Source organism: Petromyzon marinus, unplaced genomic scaffold, assembly GCF_048934315.1.
Source record: "Petromyzon marinus isolate PM22_M1 ecotype Great Lakes invasive population unplaced genomic scaffold, UKy_Petmar_22M1.pri1.0 PM_G_Scaffold_15, whole genome shotgun sequence".
NCBI lineage: Eukaryota > Metazoa > Chordata > Hyperoartia > Petromyzontiformes > Petromyzontidae > Petromyzon > Petromyzon marinus.
Genome location: NW_027422706.1, coordinates 2,970,100 through 2,993,491, shown reverse-complemented (window position 1 = coordinate 2,993,491; position 23,392 = coordinate 2,970,100). Strand labels below are relative to the sequence as shown.

At 50.0% G+C, this 23,392-nt stretch overlaps 1 protein-coding gene across 1 annotated transcript in view; it reads left to right on the top strand.

Moving 5' to 3' along the window:
* The window catches only part of LOC142910690 (TPR and ankyrin repeat-containing protein 1-like), a 35,707-nt gene extending 31,214 nt beyond the window's left edge, over positions 1-4,493 (top strand). The window contains exons 20-21 of the mRNA XM_076060083.1: positions 450-539; positions 967-4,493. Of these exons, the coding sequence (XP_075916198.1) occupies positions 450-539; positions 967-1,100 (224 nt within the window). The 3' untranslated portion in view covers positions 1,101-4,493. The remainder of the gene's footprint in view (positions 1-449; positions 540-966) is intronic.
* The last annotated feature ends 18,899 nt before the right edge of the window (positions 4,494-23,392 follow it).

Here is a 23,392-nt window from a genome sequence, read left to right as displayed (position 1 = left end):
CTTGAGGTGGCGGTTCACGCGGGGAGAGGAGAGGAAACGCCAACCAGGATTTGAACTCGCAGCCATCGCGAGCCTCCCCCCCCTCTCTCCAACACTGAGCCACACGGCCGGTTTGCCACGGTGCGCAGCAGGGTGACGTGCAATTGTTAACACGACCTCTACCGGCGCTTTCTCAGCGCTGTGAAGGAGGGCCGTTGCCTGAAACGTCGCGTTACGTAGATACGTTTTGAGGCCGTGACTAACGCGAGGTTTTTCTTTGTTAGGCTGTGCTCTGCGCAGCATCGCCAAATAATTCGTCTCGTTCCGGTGCATTGGTGGTTTGTCGCGATGGGAAAACGGCGTTCCGGGCTTCCAGGCTCCGCGGAGGACGATTCCACGAGCATCCCTGATGATCCCCCGCCTGGGCGTGTTTGCGTGTTGGCGTGCGTGTCGGGAATTTCACCGTGCAGTTGGCGAGAAGCTGCGATCGGCGGTGGAGCATTTGGACAGGTGCACCACGGAGCTGGAGTCGATCGTGGCCCGCGGAGCGGCCGACGCAGGTTTGTCGCTCGATTTTACCCCGAGGTCGTTTCTTTAATCATCCGGTCGGAGTGACGAGCTCACGGCGGTCAACTCTCTCTCTCTCTGTCTGCTGCTGGAGTCGGCCAAGTGAGCTCGCGTGAACCAGTTTTGCCGTACGGGGGGGGGTTTCTCCTTTCACCCGTACCCCTCGTGGACAAAGATGGCCAACGCGCGACCGTGTACGACCCATTGAGTCCACATTCCTCGCTCCGCCGTCTCGTGTTCGGCCGCCCCGCGGGGGCGTCCGCGTCGGATTTTGAGTGCGCGGCGGAGGCAGCCGGTGGAGGAGCGGGGCCCCCCGTGCTCGGCGGCGCGTCGATCGGCGGGCCCTGCGTTGTTGGCGGGACGCGCTCTGTGGTTTTGCCCGTTGCGGGCGGTTGACCGGGCCCTGGTGGTGTTCATCAGACGAGGTGCATGAGGATGAAGGAGAGCCAGAGGGGGCGGCGACCTTCAAGGAGCTCGACCCGCTGCACAAGACGGAGCGCAGGCCGGGGCCGCGGCGACGCCGAGGAGTCCCGGCTCCGGCACTCGGGCTTTGAACGGGGACACCGCCCCTGCTACACACACACACACACACCACCAGATCTACACACATTCACTAACCCCAGCTATACACACACACACACACCACCAGATCTACACACATTCACTAGCCCCAGCTACACACACACACACACCACCAGATCTACACACATTCACTAGCCCCAGCTACACACACACACACACCACCAGATCTACACACATTCACTAACCCCTGCTACACACACACCACCAGATCTACACACATTCACTAACCCCTGCTACACACACACACACCATCCCCAGATCTACACACATTCACTAGCCCCAGCTACACACACACACACACCACCAGATCTACACACATTCACTAGCCCCAGCTACACACACACACACCACCAGATCTACACACATTCACTAACCCCTGCTACACACACACCACCAGATCTACACACATTCACTAACCCCTGCTACACACACACACACACCATCCCCAGATCTACACACATTCACTAACTCCTGCTACACACACACACACACCATCCCCAGATCTACACACATTCACTAACCCCAGCTACACACACACACCATCCCCAGATCTACACACATTCACTAACCCCAGCTACACACACACACCATCCCCAGATCTACACACATTCACTATCCCCAGCTACACACACACACACACACCATCCCCAGATCTACACACATTCACTAACCCCAGCTACACACACACACACACCACCCACAGATCTACACACATTCACTAGCCCCAGCTACACACACACACACACCATCCCCAGATCTACACACATTCACTAGCCCCAGCTACACACACACACACACCACCAGATCTACACACATTCACTAGCCCCAGCTACACACACACACACACCACCAGATCTACACACATTCACTAACCCCTGCTACACACACACCACCAGATCTACACACATTCACTAACCCCTGCTACACACACACAGCATCCCCAGATCTACACACATTCACTAACCCCAGCTACACACACACACCATCCCCAGATCTACACACATTCACTAACCCCAGCTACACACACACACCACCAGATCTACACACATTCACTAGCCCCAGCTACACACACACCACCAGATCTACACACATTCACTAACCCCTGCTACACACACACACCACCAGATCTACACACATTCACTAACCCCAGCTACACACACACACACCACCAGATCTACACACATTCACTAACCCCAGCTACACACACACCATTCCCAGATCTACACACATTCACTAACCCCAGCTACACACACACCATCCCCAGATCTACACACATTCACTATCCCCAAGCTCCGGCACTCAGGCTTTGAACGGGGACTCCGCCCCTGCTACACACACACACACACACCACCAGATCTACACACATTCACTAACCCCAGCTACACACACACACACACACCACCCCCAGATCTACACACATTCACTAGCCCCATCTACACACACACACCATCCCCAGATCTACACACATTCACTAGCCCCAGCTACACACACACACCATCCCCAGATCTACACACATTCACTAACCCCTGCTACACACACACACACCATCCCCAGATCTACACACATTCACTAACTCCTGCTACACACACACACACACCATCCCCAGATCTACACACATTCACTAACCCCAGCTACACACACACACACACCATCCCCAGATCTACACACATTCACTAACCCCAGCTACACACACACACCATTCCCAGATCTACACACATTCACTAACCCCAGCTACACACACACACCATCCCCAGATCTACACACATTCACTATCCCCAGCTACACACACACACACCATCCCCAGATCTACACACATTCACTAACCCCAGCTACACACACACACACCACCCACAGATTTACACACATTCACTAGCCCCAGCTACACACACACACACACCATCCCCAGATCTACACACATTCACTAACCCCAGCTACACACACACACACACCATCCCCAGATCTACACACATTCACTAACCCCTGCTACACACACACACCATCCCCAGATCTACACACATTCACTAACCCCAGCTACACACACACACACACCATCCCCAGATCTACACACATTCACTAACCCCTGCTACACACACACACCATCCCCAGATCTGCACACATTCACTAACCCCAGCTACACACACACACACACCATCCCCAGATCTACACACATTCACTAATCCCAGCTACACACACACACCATCCCCAGATCTACACACATTCACTAACCCCAGCTACACACACACACACACCATCCCCAGATTTACACACATTCACTAGCCCCAGCTACACACACACAAACACCATCCCCAGATCTACACACATTCACTATCCCCAGCTACACACACACACACCATCCCCAGATCTACACACATTCACTAACCCCTGCTACACACACACACCATCCCCAGATCTACACACATTCACTAACCCCAGCTACACACGCACACACACCATCCCCAGATCTACACACATTCACTAATCCCAGCTACACACACGCACCATCCCCAGATCTACACACATTCACTAACCCCAGCTACACACACACACACCATCCCCAGATTTACACACATTCACTAGCCCCAGCTACACACACACAAACACCATCCCCAGATCTACACACATTCACTATCCACAGCTACACACACACACACACACCATCCCCAGATCTACACACATTCACTATCCCCAGCTACACACACACACACACCATCCCCAGATCTACACACATTCACTAACCCCAGCTACACACACACACCATCCCCAGATCTACACACATTCACTATCCCCTGCTACACACACACACACACACCATCCCCAGATCTACACACATTCACTATCCCCTGCTACACACACACACACACACCATCCCCAGATCTACACACATTCACTATCCCCAGCTACACACACACACCATCCCCAGCGCAACACACACACACACCATCTTCCGGACCAGGCAATGTGCGTGGATTCCACGTGCCTGCAACATTTCACATTTGAATACAAATTAGTTTGTGTTAGTACGTTTTGAAGGGTTTGTCTGTTACCTTAATATTTACCAACAGGCAACTAGTTCCTATGCCAATTTAAAGCTGTTCTTTATAACATTTTGCATTTCAAGGCCACGGTTGGTACGGACCAATGCGTTTGGCTTTTGTTATTCAGGCTAACGGAGAAAAACGTGCACAGTGCATCTCCTGCGTGTCGCGGTGCAGGGATCAACGAGCGCTCCACTCTCCTCCACGGCGACACCATCACGCTCCACTCTCTACAGTGACACCCTCACGCTCCACTCTCTACAGCGACACCATCACGCTCCACTCTCCTCCATGGCGACACCATCACGCTCCACTCTCTACAGTGACACCATCACGCTCCACTCTCTACAGTGACACCATCACGCTCCACTCTCTACAGTGACACCATCACGCTCCACTCTCTACAGCGACACCATCACGCTCCACTCTCTACAGTGACACCATCACGCTCCACTCTCTACAGTGACACCATCACGCTCCACTCTCTACAGTGACACCCTCACGCTCCACTCTCTACAGCGACACCACCACGCTCCACTCTCTACAGCGACACCATCACGCTCCACTCTCTACAGCGACACCATCACGCTCCACTCTCTACAGCGACACCATCACGCTCCACTCTCTACAGTGACACCATCACGCTCCACTCTCTACAGCGACACCATCACGCTCCACTCTCTACAGTGACACCATCACGCTCCACTCTCTACAGCGACACCCTCACGCTCCACTCTCTACAGCGACACCATCATGCTCCACTCTCTACAGTGACACCATCACTCTCCACTCTCTACAGTGACACCATCACGCTCCACTCCCTACAGCGACACCATCACGCTCCACTCTCTACAGCGACACCATCACGCTCCACTCTCTACAGTGACACCATCACGCTCCACTCTCTACAGTGACACCATCACGCTCCACTCTCTACAGTGACACCCTCACGCTCCACTCTCTACAGTGACACCATCACGCTCCACTCTCTACAGTGACACCATCACGCTCCACTCTCTACAGTGACACCCTCACGCTCCACTCTCTACAGCGACACCATCACGCTCCACTCTCCTCCACGGCGACACCATCACGCTCCACTCTCTACAGTGACACCCTCACGCTCCACTCTCTACAGTGACACCATCACGCTCCACTCTCTACAGCGACACCATCACGCTCCACTCTCTACAGTGACACCATCACGCTCCACTCTCTACAGCGACACCCTCACGCTCCACTCTCTACAGCGACACCATCACGCTCCACTCTCTACAGTGACACCATCACTCTCCACTCTCTACAGTGACACCATCACGCTCCACTCCCTACAGCGACACCATCACGCTCCACTCTCTACAGCGACACCATCACGCTCCACTCTCTACAGTGACACCATCACGCTCCACTCTCTACAGTGACACCATCACGCTCCACTCTCTACAGTGACACCCTCACGCTCCACTCTCTACAGTGACACCATCACGCTCCACTCGCTACAGTGACACCATCACGCTCCACTCTCTACAGTGACACCCTCACGCTCCACTCTCTACAGCGACACCATCACGCTCCACTCTCCTCCACGGCGACACCATCACGCTCCACTCTCTACAGTGACACCATCACGAGCCGAGCTCGCAGTGCCGGAGAGACCGCCGCACGACATGCACAACTTCGTTTTTTCACGCAGCTACCCAGAATGCCGAGCAGGCCGCGTCCCGCACGTGCTTCTCTTGCCGCTAAACTGAATCGTAGTTTTGTGGACCGTGCCTGGGCCTGTGTCCAGGTCATCATTGACCAAAAGTCGGCGTGATGGACGTGAATGTAGTTTGTTTGTAATAGTTTACGTGGGGTTTAACTAGTTTTGTGTAACCACCGAACGCGTTCATTTTACGTAGCAGGCGCTTCCTGCGATTGACAGAATGACAGCAACGAAAGAACACGGTAGATCATTTAGAAATTCATCTTCACGCATGGGATTCGCATCCCAGATTTCTTCCGCTGTACACGTTAATTTACTTCTCTAACATCTTAAATGGATTTTGTTATCTGTCAACGCGACGAATATAAATTCGGCATTCCGTTTTGGTAACACTTTTTTGCATCTTGTCTGTATTGTTCTGAAACAAGATGAGTAGCCTTTTATTTACAATAGCAATGTAGACACGTGAATGATGTCATGCCAAAATTGTAATTGTTTTACATTAAAAAGATAATCAGACGATTAAAAGGTCCAATTCATTTTCGATTGTGGTCAACATTCCACCACTTTGTACAGGAATGACGGCCGCATTTGCAATTGAACATCGAACCACTCTGTCTCTAAACTCTTTGGTTCTATTGGGTAAAGTCACGTAGGTAAAAAATAAAATAACAAAAATCACGACGTTTCGGCCACAACACAAGCGGCCTTCATCAGGTGAAGGGACGAGACTGCTTGTGTTGTGGCCGAAACGTCGTGATTTTTGTTATTTTATTTTTGTTACCTACGTGACTTTACCCAATAGAACCAAAGAGTGTGGATCCTTGCAGTCACGAAAGCTTTAAATCTAGAACACTCCAGTGTCTCTACTCACTCCCGCAGACTGAGGGTGGCCCACAACGGCCGGGGTGAAAGGGCGCAGTGCTACGGTGCCCCTGGGCACTGAGGAGTTGCTCCCCGTGCAGTCTTGTCGTGGTGGTGGTGGTTCACGCTGTCAGGTGGGGGTGGGGGTGCCAGGGACATTTTTTTAATCATCAGAAAACTTCGGAGCAACAAAAAAAATCGCGTTGCTCAAATCGGTGCAGACGGGTTGACAGAAGAGGCCGCAGTCGCACGTGAAATACGGCGACTGATAAATGATCGCGATGATTGCGATCACGATCTTTGCGTTGGCCGCTGCTGCTGTTTGATGATGACGACGACGATGGCGTGGAGAGATAGACATAAAGCGTCGGCTTGATTTAAACAAAGTTTACTCGCCACTTCTTTGTTCCGCCTTTGTTAGTGTAGGGGGTGAAGTGCTCCTGTTACTGCCGCCGCCTCGCTGATGGATTGAGCAGCAAGGCGATTTGTGCCTGAGAACATTTCACGAGGACATGCAGCGAGCACTGACCGCGATCATCCGCGGGGTTCGCTCGAGAATGCCGCTGACCCCATAACATTGATTAGCCCAGCGACCTTTTTTACGGGCCACGTCCTGCAGTTGAGAATCCTAAAATCTAAATTGGTCCAAAGTTTGCTGCTGAAAAAACATCGGTTCACAAAGCCCTTCGGCCATTGCACCTACAAGGCGTCTACTTGATTTACATTGTCAAATAGAGCCTTTAAATTTTGATTTAAAGCTTTCGTGACTGAAGGGATTCATATTCTTGGTCTTTCGGTAAAGTCTCGTAGAAGTTTCCCTTATACGTGACTTTACCGAAAGAACCAAGAATATAAATAGATCCTTGTTTATTATGTGATGAAAAGCTTTGAGTTGTGATTGGAGGGATCTCTGATCAATTCCTGGAGAAACGATGGAGGGCCTGGATTTCGTTGTTTTTTCTATCTGCGAGGGGCCACTGATTGACACAACAGACACTGCTTTAGAGTTGCTCCAGATCTGCCACCAAATGAATTGCTGTCTCTGCAACACGTGTTCATTTCACTGATTGACGTTGGAGAAACTGTCTCCTTTATCTCCCCTTTGCATACAGCAGAGTAAAACCTTGGATTGCGAGTAACTTGGTCTGCAAGACGAGCAAAAATTTTAAGTAAATAATTTGATAAACGAGCGAGGTCTTGCAATACGAGCAGTACGTACAGTACACGCTTTGTCTGCGGAGCGTCACGTGATCACAACTGATATACGAGTGCTTTGATATACGAGTATATGTATATTTTATTGATGGATTACAAACACGTTTCCGGAACGAATTATGCTCGCAATCCAAGGTTTTACTGCATGTATATTTTATTGGTGTAAATTTAGATGTCAACCAAGCACAGGGTGAGCAAGTGGGTTTAGGAAAGGTTTCTCTACAATCCACCACGTGCATACAGACAACCAATCAGATCCTGTAAAAAAACTAATACCAATACAATTATACCTGGCCGTTCTAAACTTATGAAAATGCAGTTGACTTGGCAGGAAACTGACAGCATATACGCTCTAAAGAAACCAAGCCCTGCATATATAATAAGTTTACAGAGATTGCGCGTAAAGAGTTAAATAGATGTTGGAATGCGAGCGTCGACCGAGAAGACCCGTAGCGTTATCCGTGGGTACAAAGCGGTCACCCCAGATTCCAGCCACGCCACGCTCGCACGGCCCCGGACCAAGCGCTCGGCCGGCGCGCCTCTCCGCGTGGGGGTTCCGTGGCATCCCCTCCGTGTTTCGCGGGCTGTAGTTGCTACCCGATTTGGTGTCGAGTTACCCCGACAGTCGGTATCCCGTGGACGGAACGGCACTCATTTAACACGCAAAGCGCTTTGCCACGAATTAGCCGCAGTAACCTCGCTGGTCTCGTCAAAGAGCAAAAAACCACCGTCACGCAAACTTCGGTGGTCATCCTCACATCAGCGGCTTCTGGCGGGCCCTTGCGGCCGTCTGGAACGCTCTGACTTCCGATAAGCCACCGGAATTATGCACTTTTAAAAATAATTGCCCAACGCACATTATAACATTGCAAATACATCCATCATGTAAACACAATACCTAACAAACCTTTGCCTGTGCTCGCAGAAGGTATCCACTGGTCTTTTTAAACAATTCTAGTTAAAGATAAGCGGGGAATTTACAGGCAAGCGGTAGATGCGGCCCGATTTGGTGTCGAGGTACCCCAACAGTCGGTGTCCTGTGGACGGAACGGCACTCATTGACACAAAAAGCGATTGCCACAGCGCCGCTGCCATGAGCCCATCTCTCATGAAACAAGAACCGGAAGAAAATGACAACTTCGCTACGTGGCCCAGAGTGATGGTGGAGTGTGAAGAGGAGATAACGGTGGAGCGTGAAGGTCAGGGTTCGACTCCAGGTGGCGACCTCCTGGTAGATGTAGTCGCCGTGAAGCAGGAGGATGAGAACTGAGACTGTCGCTTGTGATCGCCCGGTCAACTTCTGAAAAAGCGGTCATTTAGCTCGGTCGGCATTACCGGGAAAAATTAAAGATTTGTTCGTCTAGTAAACTGGAAAGGGAATTTGGCCACATTCTATGGATCTGTTTGGGCCGCCGTTTTTTTATGGGGGGTGGGGGGAAGTTATTGATCACGTAAATATATTCCCTTAATTTAGAGGTATCCATATAGTTAATTTGTTCTGAAAGGCGGCCTTAGAAAAGTAAACATTGAACAAAATAGTATCATTGCACGCGTCTCCATAACGAGCGTGTAATGACTCTTGATTTTAAGCTTTCGTGACTGCAGGAATCCATGCCGTCTGGTTCTTTCGGCAACGTCGTCGCACAGCAGGTAAGAACAAGACTCTTGCTCGTGTTGCGATGGAAACGTCACGTGATCTATTATTGTGTTTCTACCCACCGTGCGACTTCACCGTGAGAACCACGGCGTGGAGCTGGTGCTGAAAGCGCCAACAACGCCGGCAAACGTGTCGCTGTATTTTCAATACTGAGAGCAAGTAACGCAATTATTATTATTACTGTAACCAGTTCTAACGTGTAAAATGCACGCGTAGAATTGCGCCAGTGGGAATTGAAATGCGCGCAAATGTTACGCCGATACATTTTGCGTACTTGGGCAAAATGTAATTCAATGCAGACAATGCAAATGCGACAAATAGATTATTGCATTGTCAAAATTCCAGGGAGTTGGGGTTTGGTAAGGGTGAAACTCTGCAACATCGTTTTTACCGGTAATTTTCCCCACTGTAAAAACCTTTTGCGGTTGCACAATTAATTGTATAGATTTACACTTTGCAACAAATGGGGCACGTTTAAATTCAAGGAGCTACGTTCACACAATTAACTAGACCAACCTCATCCACATTGCTCCTCACAAAAGTGTCATATATACATGAACCAGAAGCCATATATACATGAACCAGAAGCCATATATACATGAACCAGAAGCCATATATACATGAACCAGAAGCCATATATACAAGAACATAGTACTGAACTGCCACCGTACATCGTCAGCGTACTTACCAGACATACGTGAGCAATGTTTTTAATCAAGTGATATCTCCTTCCTACGACAATATATTAATATTTTTTAAAAAAATAAATACACATCATGTACAAACATGCCAATGGCCTGTAACTTTGTTGGCGCCAACATGCTTTTTCTCGTTGCCCCACTAGCAGCGCGAGTAGCCCAAATGTTGTTGTGGGTGAGTCCAGCCACGGTGTTCACCACGGGCCAGCTTCGTGCAAGCGGCAAAACAGCGGCACGTTTCAGACGACGGGATTAGAGCGCTACCCAATTGAGTTTGGGGGGCTTCCTCCGATGTTGGAAAGTCAAGTTCAGGGACCTTCCATAAATGACGTCACGCACCTATGGGGGGGGGGGAGGGGGGTCAGACATTTGTGACGATGTGTGACGAGGTGGCGGGAGGAGGGGGGTTTGAGAAATGTGACGTCACGTAAAAATGCGCAACTTTAAATAAACGTAATTAAATAGAATTGTCACAGCTACTTTTGATTCATTTTCATTATTCACTATTTGATTATTTAAATTGACTAAGGCCACCTTTTATTTCTTCCACGAAGGAGCATTTTGCTTCTCCATGGGAGAATGGGTGAGTGGGTCGTTGAGTGAGTGGGTGGTTGAGTGGGTGGGTGAGTGGATGGGTGAGTGGGTGAGTGGTTGAGTGAGTGGATGGGTGAGTGGGTGGTTTAGTGGATGGGTGAGTGAGTGGTTGAGTGGGTGGTTGAGTGAGTGGGTGGGTGAGTGGTTGAGTGGGTGGGTGAGTGAATGGGTGAGTGGGTGGGTGGTTGAGTGAGTGGGTGGTTGAGTGGGTGGGTGGATGAGTGGGTGGATGAGTGGGTGGGTGAGTGGGTGAGTGAGTTGTGGGTGGGTGGGGTAAGTGAGTGGGTGAGGTGAGTGGGTGGGTGAGTGAGTGGGTGAGTGAGTGGGTGGGTGAGTGAGTAGTGGGTGGGTGGGGTAAGTGGGTGTGTGAGGTGAGTGAGTGGGTGAGTAGTGGGTGGGTGAGGTGAGTGGGTAGGTGAGTGAGTGGGTGGGTGAGTGAGTGGGTGGTTGAGTGAGTGAGTTGCTTCTCCATGGGAGAATGTTGAAGCAAACAATCTCGAGTTGAAGCGTTCGTGACTACAGGAATCCACACTCTTTGGTTCTGTCGGTAAAGTCGTCTCGTTGGTAGGCAGACAATAAAATAATTAAATACGCACTACAATGACAATAGTTTAAAGTGATTTGCCGCGTGTTTTATTTTCAAAATGGAAATATGGTTTAGGGGGGGAGGGGCAGAACTTTGTGACGTCATATTTGAAAGGGGGGTCTGACTTTTCGTGACGCCGTGTGACGAGGAGGGGGGGGGGTCAAAAATCGGCCAAATCGTGTGACGTCATTTATGGACGTGCCCCCCTTTATATCCCTCCGTACCGGTGTCATCGCTGCTCACGACTCTGTGTGGCGAGCAGATAACGTCGGGGCAAGAGGACGGTAACGTTGTTCAAACTACACGCCACGGGCCCGGCACCATGCGGTGTGACATGCCCCCATGTCACGACACAATTATTTAACGTTCTTACAATAACACGTCCGGCATTGTGTATGCATGTATTTACTTAAATTGTGATTCGCAGCCGACAAAAAATTTCCAAAAAAGTTTTCCTTTTTTAATGAAATACTATTAATCAAAATAAGCAATAGGTCGATTAATTAACAAAAAAATCTGTTTGTCAAGAAATATCAACATGCAAATTCGTACAAATTCGTACTGAGGTTTTACATTTGCCAGAAATTGTTAAAAGCTCAGTACGTCAAGCTCACCATACTTGCTTGATGATGATTGCTTGTGGTTGCAGTCGAAACGTCGTGAGAATTTTGTTGTTTTATATTTTTTATTGTTTCCCTTCTACGTGGTGACTTTACCGAAAGAACCAACAATATGAACCCCTGCAGTTACGAAAGCTTTAAATAAAAAAAATATTAATATTCATTAATTATTAACAAGCAAACTACATTTGTGTTTTTTTTCTTAAATGCATTCCGTTTTAACTTGTAACTAATCTTTTTTTTATGTATTGACAATTTATAGGTTTGCATTCCACTGTGTGGTGCAATTATTAAACATTCTAACAATAACATACCCAGCATTGTGAATACATATATTTAAAATGTGATTCACAGCAAAAAAAATAGTATGCTTTTTAACGAAATACTATTAACCCAAATAAGCAATAGGTCGATTAATTAAAAAAAAAAAAGATCTGTTTGTAAATAAATGTCAACATGCTAAATAAGTAAATGAAATAAGCATAGGAATGAATGCTTATCTTAACATACTTATTACACACGTTCATTTGAAATGTTATGCAGGAGATAAAATCACCGAAGTTGACCAACATAGCAGAGCAATCGGTTCAGACTGGTAGTGAGTGGCAAGTCTACACAACGATGGTTTTTTATGGTAAATCGTCCAAAGAAATGTAACTGAAACCAACACACCAGCATAACACAATGCCCCCCAAAGCATTTTTCTTGACGATTGGCCATTCCCCTGGGCATGCAGCCAGTGGTGTGGGCTTAGTTCATTTCATAGTTAGTTCATTTATTAGGTATAGCCCTGTGAGCCATTCGGCTCTTGAATCGGGTGCAACCGCAACAAACAAAAACATGAACAAGAAAACATCTTAAAGTGATTTTGTGACTGTGCAAACAGAAAATACAGGAAAAAAATATCAAAATATTCCTGAAATAGCACCGTACACCAACGCTGTGTGCAAAAAATCCCAGTGGGATGCAAGTCAAATAACAACAACCACAAGACAACTAAGATTAAAGCCATCAGTCTAACTCTGTACTACAATAAACAAAAACATGGCCAAAACAAAAAAAACTTTTCGAAATCACCAAAATAAAAGCCAAAAATCCAATGTAACAGTGATCATAGGGACTGTGACCGAATTTTTTACAATGAACTACGTAAATAAATTATAACACCAAAATCTAGAGCCATATTTTAGGCCACTGAATAGCAGTGGCAGCTAGGGTTTGATTACAGCACCGAGGCTCACCTGTGGTGCAACTTCGCCCTGAGAGGTGCGTGGCAGGACCAAGTCTGGATCGTGACTCTGGCTCGACTCGTTGTTTAGCCGTGGCTTGGGGCGAGGAAGGAGATGGTATAGTTATCTCTTGAACGGGGGTCACACCCCTCAAAACTGTACCACCAACAGCCTCATCCCACGCGCACGTGCAGCCACGGGCCACCAATCGCTTCTGCGAACCATTTACTAAAAACCACATGGGATAAAAACCACGTGCTTCATACAGTACACAAGGCAGTGACATATTACCGTGTTAGAGTACTCGAAGGCACCAAATTCGTTATGCGCCGTTTCTGCATGATCCAGAAGCCATATATACATGAACCAGAAGCCATATATACATGAACCAGAAGCCATATATACATGAACAAGAAGCCATATATACATGAACCAAAAGCCATATATACATGAACCAGAAGCCAAATATACATGAACAAGAAGCCATATATACATGATCCAGAAGCCATATATACATGAACCAGAAGAAATATATACATGAACCAGAAGCCATATATACATGAACCAGAAATCATAAATACATGAACCAGAAGCCATATGTACATGATCCAGAAGCCATATATACATGAACCAGAAGCCATATATACATGAACCAGAAGCCTTATATACATGAACCAGAAGCCATAAATACATGAACCAGAAGCCATATATACGTGAACCAGAAGCCATATATACATGAACCAGAAGCCATATAAACATGAACCAGAAGCCATCTAGACATGAACCAGAAGCCATATATACATGAACCAGAAGCCATATATACATGAACCAGAAGCCATATAGACATGAACCAGAAGCCATATAGACATGAACCAGAAGCCATATAAACATGAACCAGAAGCCATATACACATGAACCAGAAGCCATATATACATGAACCAGAAGCCATATATACATGAACCAGAAGCCATATAGACATGAACCAGAAGCCATATAGACATGAACCAGAAGCCCTATAGACATGAACCAGAAGCCATATATACATGAACCAGAAGCCATATATACATGAACCAGAAGCCATATATACATGAACCAGAAGCCATATATACATGAACCAGAAGCCATATATATACATGAACCAGAAGCCATATATATACATGAACCAGAAGCCATATATACATGAACCAGAAGCCATATATACATGAACAAGAAACCATATATACATGAACCAGAAGCCATATATACATGAACCAGAAGCCAAATATACATGAACAAGAAGCCATATATACATGATCCAGAAGCCATATATACATGAACCAGAAGAAATATATACATGAACCAGAAGCCATATATACATGAACCAGAAGTCATAAATACATGAACCAGAAGCCATATGTACATGATCCAGAAGCCATATATACATGAACCAGAAGCCATATATACATGAACCAGAAGCCTTATATACATGAACCAGAAGCCATAAATACATGAACCAGAAGCCATATATACGTGAACCAGAAGCCATATATACATGAACCAGAAGCTATATAAACATGAACCAGAAGCCATCTAGACATGAACCAGAAGCCATATATACATGAACCAGAAGCCATATATACATGAACCAGAAGCCATATATACATGAACCAGAAGCCATATAGACATGAACCAGAAGCCATATAGACATGAACCAGAAGCCCTATAGACATGAACCAGAAGCCATATATACATGAACCAGAAGCCATATATACATGAACCAGAAGCCATATATACATGAACCAGAAGCCATATATACATGAACCAGAAGCCATATATATATACATGAACCAGAAGCCATATATATATACATGAACCAGAAGCCATATATACATGAACCAGAAGCCATATATACATGAACCAGAAGCCATATATACATGAACCAGAAGCCATATATACAAGAACATAGTACTGAACTGCCACCGTACATCGTCAGCGTACTTACCAGACATACGTGAGCAATGTTTTTAATCAAGTGATATCTCCTTCCTACGACGATATATTAATATATTTTTTTTAAATATATACACATCATGTACAAACATGCCAATGGCCTGTAACTTTGTTGGCGCCAACATGCTTTTTCTCGTTGCCCCACTAGCAGCGCGAGTAGCCCAAATGTTGCTGTGGGTGAGTCCAGCCACGGTGTTCACCACGGGCCAGCTTCGTGCAAGCGGCAAAACAGCGGCACGTTTCAGACGACGGGATTAGAGCGCTACCCAATTGAGTTTGGGGGGCTTCCTCCGATGTTGGAAAGTCAAGTTCAGGGGCCGTCCATAAATGACGTCACGCACCTATGGGGGGGGGAGGGGGGTCAGACATTTGTGACGATGTGTGACGAGGTGGCGGGAGGAGGGTGGTTTGAGAAATGTGACGTCACGTAAAAATGCGCAACTTTAAATAAACGTAATTAAATAGAATTGTCACAGGGGCGGTGCCGAGGGGTGCCGGGGGGTAGGTCCAGGGGCGGTGCCGAGGGGTGCCGAGGGGTGGGTCCAGGGGCGGTGCCGAGGGGTGCCGAGGGGTGGGTCCAGGGGCGGTGCCGAGGGGTGCCGAGGGGTGGGTCCAGGGGCGGTGTCGAGGGGTGCCGAGGGGTGGGTCCAGGGGCGGTGCCGAGGGGTGCCGAGGGGTGGATCCAGGGGCGGTGCCGAGGGGTGCCGAGGGGTGGGTCCAGGGGCGGTGCCGAGGGGTGCCGAGGGGTGGGTCCAGGGGCGGTGCCGAGGGGTGCCGAGGGGTGGGTCCAGGGGCGGTGCCGAGGGGTGCCAAGGGCTGGGTCCAGGGGCGGTGCCGATAGGTGCCGAGGGGTGCCGAGGGGTGGGTCCAGGGGCGCTGCCGAGGGGTGCCGAGGGGTGGGTCCAGGGGCGGTGCCGAGGGGTGCCGAGGAGTGGGTTCAGGGACGGTGCCGAGGGGTGCCGAGGGGTGGGTCCAGGGGCAGTGCCGAGGAGTGCCAAGGGGTGGGTCCAGGGGCGGTGCCGAGGGGTGCCGAGGGGTGGGTCCAGGGGCGGTGTCGAGGGATGGGTCCAGGGGCGGTGCCGAGGGGTGCCGAGGGGTGGGTCCAGCGGCGGTGCCGAGGGGTGCCGAGCGGTGCCGAGGGGCGGGTCCAGGGGCGGTGCCGAGGGGTGCCGAGGGGTGGATCCAGGGTCGGTGCCGAGAGGTGCCGAGGGGTGGGTCCAGGGGCGGTGCCGAGGGGTGCCGAGGGGTGGGTCCAGGGGCGGTGCCGAGGGGTGCCGAGGGGTGGGTCCAGGGGCGGTGCCGAGGGGTGCCGAGGGGTGGGTCCAGGGGCGGTGCCGAGGGGTGCCAAGGGCTGGGTCCAGGGGCGGTGCCGATAGGTGCCGAGGGGTGCCGAGGGGTGGGTCCAGGGACGCTGCCGAGGGGTGCCGAGGGGTGGGTCCAGGGGCGGTGCCGAGGGGTGCCGAGGAGTGGGTTCAGGGACGGTGCCGAGGGGTGCCGAGGGGTGGGTCCAGGGGCAGTGCCGAGGGGTGCCAAGGGGTGGGTCCAGGGGCGGTGCCGAGGGGTGCCGAGGGGTGGGTCCAGGGGCGGTGCCGAGGGGTGGGTCCAGGGGCGGTGCCGAGGGGTGCCGAGGGGTGGGTCCAGCGGCGGTGCCGAGGGGTGCCGAGCGGTGCCGAGGGGCGGGTCCAGGGGCGGTGCCGAGGGGTGCCGAGGGGCGGGTCCAGGGACGGTGCCGAGGGGTGCCGAGGGGCGGGTCCAGGGGCGGTGCCGACGGGTGCCGAGGGGCCGGTCCAGGGGCGGTGCCGAGGGGTGCCGAGGGGCGGGTCCAGGGGCGGTGCCGAGGGGTGCCGAGGGGCGGTTCCAGGGGCGATGCCGAGGGGTGCCGAGGGGCAGGTCCAGGGCCGGTGCCGAGGGGTGCCGAGGGGCGGGTCCAGGGGCGGTGCCGAGGGGTGCCGAGGGGCGGGTCCAAGGGCGGTGCCGAGGGGTGCCGAGGGGCGGGTCCAGGGGCGGTGCCGAGGGGTGCCGAGGGGCGGGTCCAGGGGCGGTGCCGAGGGGTGCCGAGGGGCGGGTCCAGGGGCGGTGCCGAGGGGTGCCGAGGGGCGGGTCCAGCGGCGGTGCCGAGGGGTGCCGAGCGGTGCCGAGGGGCGGGTCCAGGGGCGGTGCCGAGGGGTGCCGAGGGGCGGGTCCAGGGGCGATGCCGAGGGGTGCCGAGGGGCGGGTCCAGGGACGGTGCCGAGGGGTGGGTCCAGGGGCGGTGTTGAGGGGTGGGTCCAGAGGCGGTGCCGAGGGGTGCCGAGGGATGGGTCCAGGGGCGGTGCCAAGGGGTGCCGAGGGGTGGCTCCAGGGGCGGTGCCGAGGGGTGGGTCCAGGGGTGGTGCCGAGGGGTGGGTCCAGGGGCGGTTCCGAGGGGTGCCGAGGGGTGGGTCCAGGGGTGGGTCCAGGGGCGGTGCCGAGGGGTGCCGAGGGGTGGGTCCAAGGGCGGTGCCGAGGGGTGCCGAGGGGTGGGTCCAGGGGTGGTGCCGAGGGGTGCCAAGGGGTGGGTCCAGGAGCGGTGCATAGGGGTGCCGAGGGGTGGGTCCAGGGGCGGTGCCAAGGGGTGCCGAGGGGTGGGTCCAGGGGCGGTGCCGAGGGGTGGGTCCAGGGGCGGTGCCGAGGGGTTCCAAGGGGTGGGTCCAGGGGCGGTGCCGAGGGGTTCCGAGGGGTGGGTCCAGGGGCGGTGCCGAGGGGTTCCGAAGGGTGGGTCCAGGGGCGGTGCCGAGGGGTGCCGAGGGGTGGGTCCAGGGGCGGTGCCGAGCGGTGCCGGGGGGTAGGTCCAGGGGCGGTGCCGAGGGGTGCCGAGGGGTGGGTCCAGGGGCGGTGCCGAGGGGTGCCGAGGGGTGGGTCCAGGGGCGGTGCCGAGGGGTGCCGAGGGGTGGGTCCAGGGGCGGGTCCAGGGGCGGGTCCAGGGGTGGTGCCGAGGGGTGCCGAGGGGCGGGTCCAGGGGCGGTGCCGAGGGGTGCCGAGGGGTGGGTCCAGGGGCGGTGCCGAGGGGTGCCGAGGGGCGGGTCCAGGGGCGGGTCCAGGAGCGGTGCCGAGGGGTGCCGAGGGGCGGGTCCAGGGGCGGTGCCGAGGGGTGCCGAGGGGCGGGTCCAGGGGCGGTGCCGAGGGGTGCCGAGGGGCGGGTCCAGGGGCGGTGCCGAGGGGTGCCGAGGGGCCGGTCCAGGGGCGGTGCCGAGGGGTGCCGAGGGGTGCCGAGGTAGTTAACATCTCTCAGAGACATGATCTAACCCACGAGGGTCCTCCTCTACCGGAGCAGATAGTTTTTCCCGTATTTGCTCAACTAAATGTTGGTCACCTAATATACAAACCTATAGCCCATATTTTCAACCTGTCCATCAAATAAGCATCAGTTCCTCTAGAATGGAAAGATTCCTATGTCCGTCCACTTTACAAAGGGGGCCCTAAAGATGATCCCAATAACTACCGACCTATCTCAATTTTGTCCCCATTGATGAAAATTTTTGAAAAATTATTGAACTACCAAATTATCAGTTTCCTGTCCACCAACAATCTACTACATCTAAAACAATCCATGTTCCGAAAAAAATACAGCACCACATCTACTGCATTAGACTCTTTGAATAAAATTCACAACAGCCTTGATAATAAGCAGTACTGTGCCTGTCTTTTTCTTGACCTGTCCAAAGCTTTTGATACAGTAGACCACAACACCTTGCTTAGTAAACTAAGTTGCCTCGGTTTTTCCGAAAACACAGTACAATGGTTAAAAAATTACCTCTTTTCTCGCACACAAACTGTATTCACAGATGGTTGGAGGTCAAACAGTGTTAAGATAACAAAAGGGGTTTCACAGGGTTCCATCCTCGGCCCCCTCTTGTTCTCTCTTTATGTCAATGTCTTGGGCACTGACCTGGATCATTCCAGGGTAAATCTTTTTGCAGATCACACGATACTGATTATTGCTGGCCGCTCTCCAGATGACGTGATTGCTAAGTTCCAGGGTGATTTCAACAAACTACAACATCAGCTAGTTTCTCTTAAACTAGTCTTGAATACCTCCAAAACCAAGGTGCTATGCTTTTCACCGGAACTAAAGCAGGAAGTTATTTTTCCCCAATTACATTCCTTGAATAATTATCCAATAGATCAAGTTAAGATCTATAAGTATCTTGGGATCATCCTGGATTCAAAACTTAATTTTGAAGATCACATTGATTATATTGGTAAAAAGACAAAAAATGTTTTTCTGTATTGACACAAGCATTGCTTCCCCCCAATGTTCCGTTTGGAATAGATAAAAGCTACCATACTGCCTCTACTTGACTACTGTGACATCGTGTATAAATCAGCCCCAAGTACTGTACTGAAGAAGCTTGATTCCATCTATCACTCGGCCTTAAGATTTGCATTGAACTGCCCATATAGGACTCACCACTGTGATCTCTACATTGGGTCAAACTTAACATATCTTAATGTTCGACGGCTTGTGCACCAGATCTTATTTATTCACGATGTACTTACAAAACATTCCGCAGACTACCTACTGGATCTCCTCTCTGTTTCAAAGAACAAATTTGACCTCAGGTCTTCGCTCATTTACCAGCTTCACATTCCCTATTGCCGTACAAAAACTGGATGAAGGGCCTTTGCTATTGATGCCCCCAGGGTCTGGAATGCTATTGCCAATAAACTGCAACTTGAATCACTACCTATGAGATCTTCACTCAAAACTGCTCTAGAGGAGTTGTACAACCCTAGCTGCCACTGCTATTCAGTGGCCTAAAATATGGCTCTAGATTTTGGTGTTATAATTTATTTATGTAGTTTATTGTTAAAAATTCGGTCACAGTCCCTATGATCACTGTTACATATGATCACTGTTACATTGGATTTATGGCTTTTATTTTGGTGATTTCGAAAAGTTTTTTTTTTGTTTTGGCCATGTTAATGTTTATTGTAGTACGGAGTTAGACTGATGGCCTTAATCTTAGTTGTCTTGTGGTTGTTGTTGTTATTTGGCTTGCATCCCACTGGGATTTTTGCACACAGCGTTGGTGTACGGTGCTATTTCAGGAATATTTTGATATTTTTTTCCTATATTTTCTGTTTGCACAGTCACACAAAGTCACTTTAAGATGTTTTCTTGTTCATGTTTTTTGTTTGTTGCGGTTGCACCCAATTCAAGAGCCGAATGGCTCACAGGGCTATACCAAATAAATGAACTATGAACTATGAGTGTTGAGTCTATGGTGCAGTGTTGAGTCTATGGGCAGTGTTGAGTCTATGGGCAGTGTTGAGTCTATGGGCAGTGTTGAGTCTATGGTGCAGCGTTGAGGCTATGGGCAGTGTTGAGTCTATGGGCAGTGCTTATCAGTTCTACGGAATTTTAGCCTCGCTGTCACGTGGTCGCCTATCCGCGCTACGTTTTCTAAACGCGCCCTGCTAAAGCCACACGTGGTCGCGACAGCGGACAAGTCACCCGCCCGTGTTAGCGGCACGAAACGTCGGACCTTCTTCACCACCACACGAGGGAATAGTTTCGTGTGTAACCTCGCCACGACGTGGTAAAGAGCTGAAGACCCCCCCACCCCCACAGACATCTACGGAGCGTTGTGCCGGTAAGTGAGGCCTGGTCCTGGTGAGTGTCTCCGGCCTGGGCTAGATGGCCCGGCCTGCCGGGGCTGGGCTGGGCTGGTACCACCCCCCCCCCTCCCTCCCACCATTCCCCTGTCGTCTTTGTGGAATAGCTGAGGGGGTCTAAACTGTGTTTGTTAATCCGCCCGTGGATTTTTAACATTCGTGTAAATATCTCAATAGAGATCATTTACATTTTGATTTCAAGCTTTCGTGGCTGGTCTGCGTGTACAGCTTCCTAGGGGACACTGGGAGACAGCGGAGAGAGATTAAACGGACAGTGGTCAGTATTGTAAACACAGGCAAAGCGATGATTGCATCGATGTTCAAAATACCTTTTAGTAAACGTTAGAATTTTCTTTGTTATGGTTTCCCGATTCAAGAGCCGAATGGCTCACAGGGCTATACCAAATAAATAAACTATGAAACTATGAAAACCTAATTCCTACCCCAAACCTAGCTCAGTCGATTCACCACGAAGCAATTTAATTGATTGCTGCGACGATCATTGATTCATGCCAGCCATCCTGTCGTTCATTGGCTTCCTCATCAATAATGGATAGTTATTACCAGGACCATAGTTCTAATAAATGTCATATCTTAATACCTCTGCAAATGTCAAGGACTCAATTAGCTAGGTTGACCGTTACGTACATGTTATGTATATCGTTTATTGTTACATTTGAATCGCAGTTACTTTGATTGCTGTTGTTAGATTGTATTTTACATCTTTATTTTGGTGATTTTGAAAACATGGTTAAGCCATGTTTCTTGCGGAAGTGCGGAGTTGGGCCTGATAACTTGAATCTAAATTGTCTTATGGTTGTTATTGTTTGACTTGCATCACACTGGGAATTTTACACACAGCGTTGTAATACGGTGGGGTTTTTTTCTGTAAGATTTGCGGGTTTATCCAGGTTGCTTCTGTTGCACGTCGTCACTTTAAGATGTTTCTCTGTTCATATTTTGTGCGAGTGTAAAGTATTTGTATCTGCCACGGTTGGTTGGGCGGGGGGGGGCAGTGCAGTTGTGCAACCTCGTGTGGTTCATAAACATGTCACAAAGGTTTTTGGGGTCAGAGCGCATTAAGTATAAATGTTGTGTCATAACCCTCCACCAGCCAACACAGCCAGTAAGGTTTGTCACGTAAACAACGCGCCAATTAGTTACGAGTATAGTAGTGTAGCGTATAGTGTAATGTATAGTGTATAGTAGTGTATATAGTAGTGTAGTGTATAGTAGTGTATAGTATAGTGTATAGTGTGTAGTGTAGTGTATAGTGTAGTGTATAGTAGTGTATAGTGTAGTGTATAGTAGTGTAGCGTATAGTAGTGTAGAGTATAGTGTAGTGTATAGTGTAATGTATAGTGTATAGTAGTGTATATAGTAGTGTAGTGTATAATAGTGTAGTGTATAGTGTGTAGTGTATAGTATTGTAGTGTATAGTGGCGTGTATAGTAGTGTAGAGTATAGTGTAGTGTATAGTAGTGTAGTGTATAGTAGTGTAGTATATAGTGTAGTGTATAGTAGTGTAGAGTATAGTGTAGTGGATAGTAGTCTCGTGTATAGTGGTGTGTATAGTAGTGTAGAGTATAGTAGTGTAGTGTATAGTAGTGTAGTGTATAGTGTAGTGTATAGTGGCATGTATAGTAGTGTAGAGTGTAGTGTAGTGTATAGTAGTGTAGTGTATAGTGTAGTGCAGGGGTCGGGAACCTATGGCTCGCGAGCCAGATGTGGCTCTTTTGATGATTGCATATGGCTCGCAGATAAAACAAAATATTCTCACTTGTTTTAATCCATCCATCGATTTTTCACTGCGCATGTCCTGTTCAGGGCTGCAGGAGCAATTGTCCATTATTTTAATTGGATGATGCTGGCCTACGTTTGCCGTTGCTGGGTAAAACAGGTAAACGCCCCCTTTTGAATCAGTCTGAGACTGCGTCTGCTCGGTCATTAGCTCAAAGCTAACCCTTCGACGAAGAAGATGGCGAAAAGAAAAAAAGACGACGAGTATCGTACATTTCAGGACGAATGGACCGAAGAATTCGCCTTTGTGGAGAGAGCGGGTTCTGCGGTGTGTCTAATTTGCAATGACAAAATTACATCGTTGAAACGGTCGAATGTAAAGCGGCACTTCGACACGCGCCACGCTACCTTTGCATCAAAATACCCTGCGGGAGACAGCAGAAAGAAAGCGTGCCAAGAGCTGAGCAGGGTGCAAGCTAGCCAGCAGCAACTCCGCGTATGGACCCGGCAAGGTGACTATAATTCGGCTAGATTTGCTGGTTCTTTAGCAATAGTGAGGAACGGAAAACCATTCACAGATGGCGAGTATGCTAAAACGTTCATGCTGGATGTAGCCAATGAACTTTTTGATGATCTTCCGAACAAAGACAAGATAATCAAACGGATACAAGACATGCCTCTGTCGGCAAGAACTG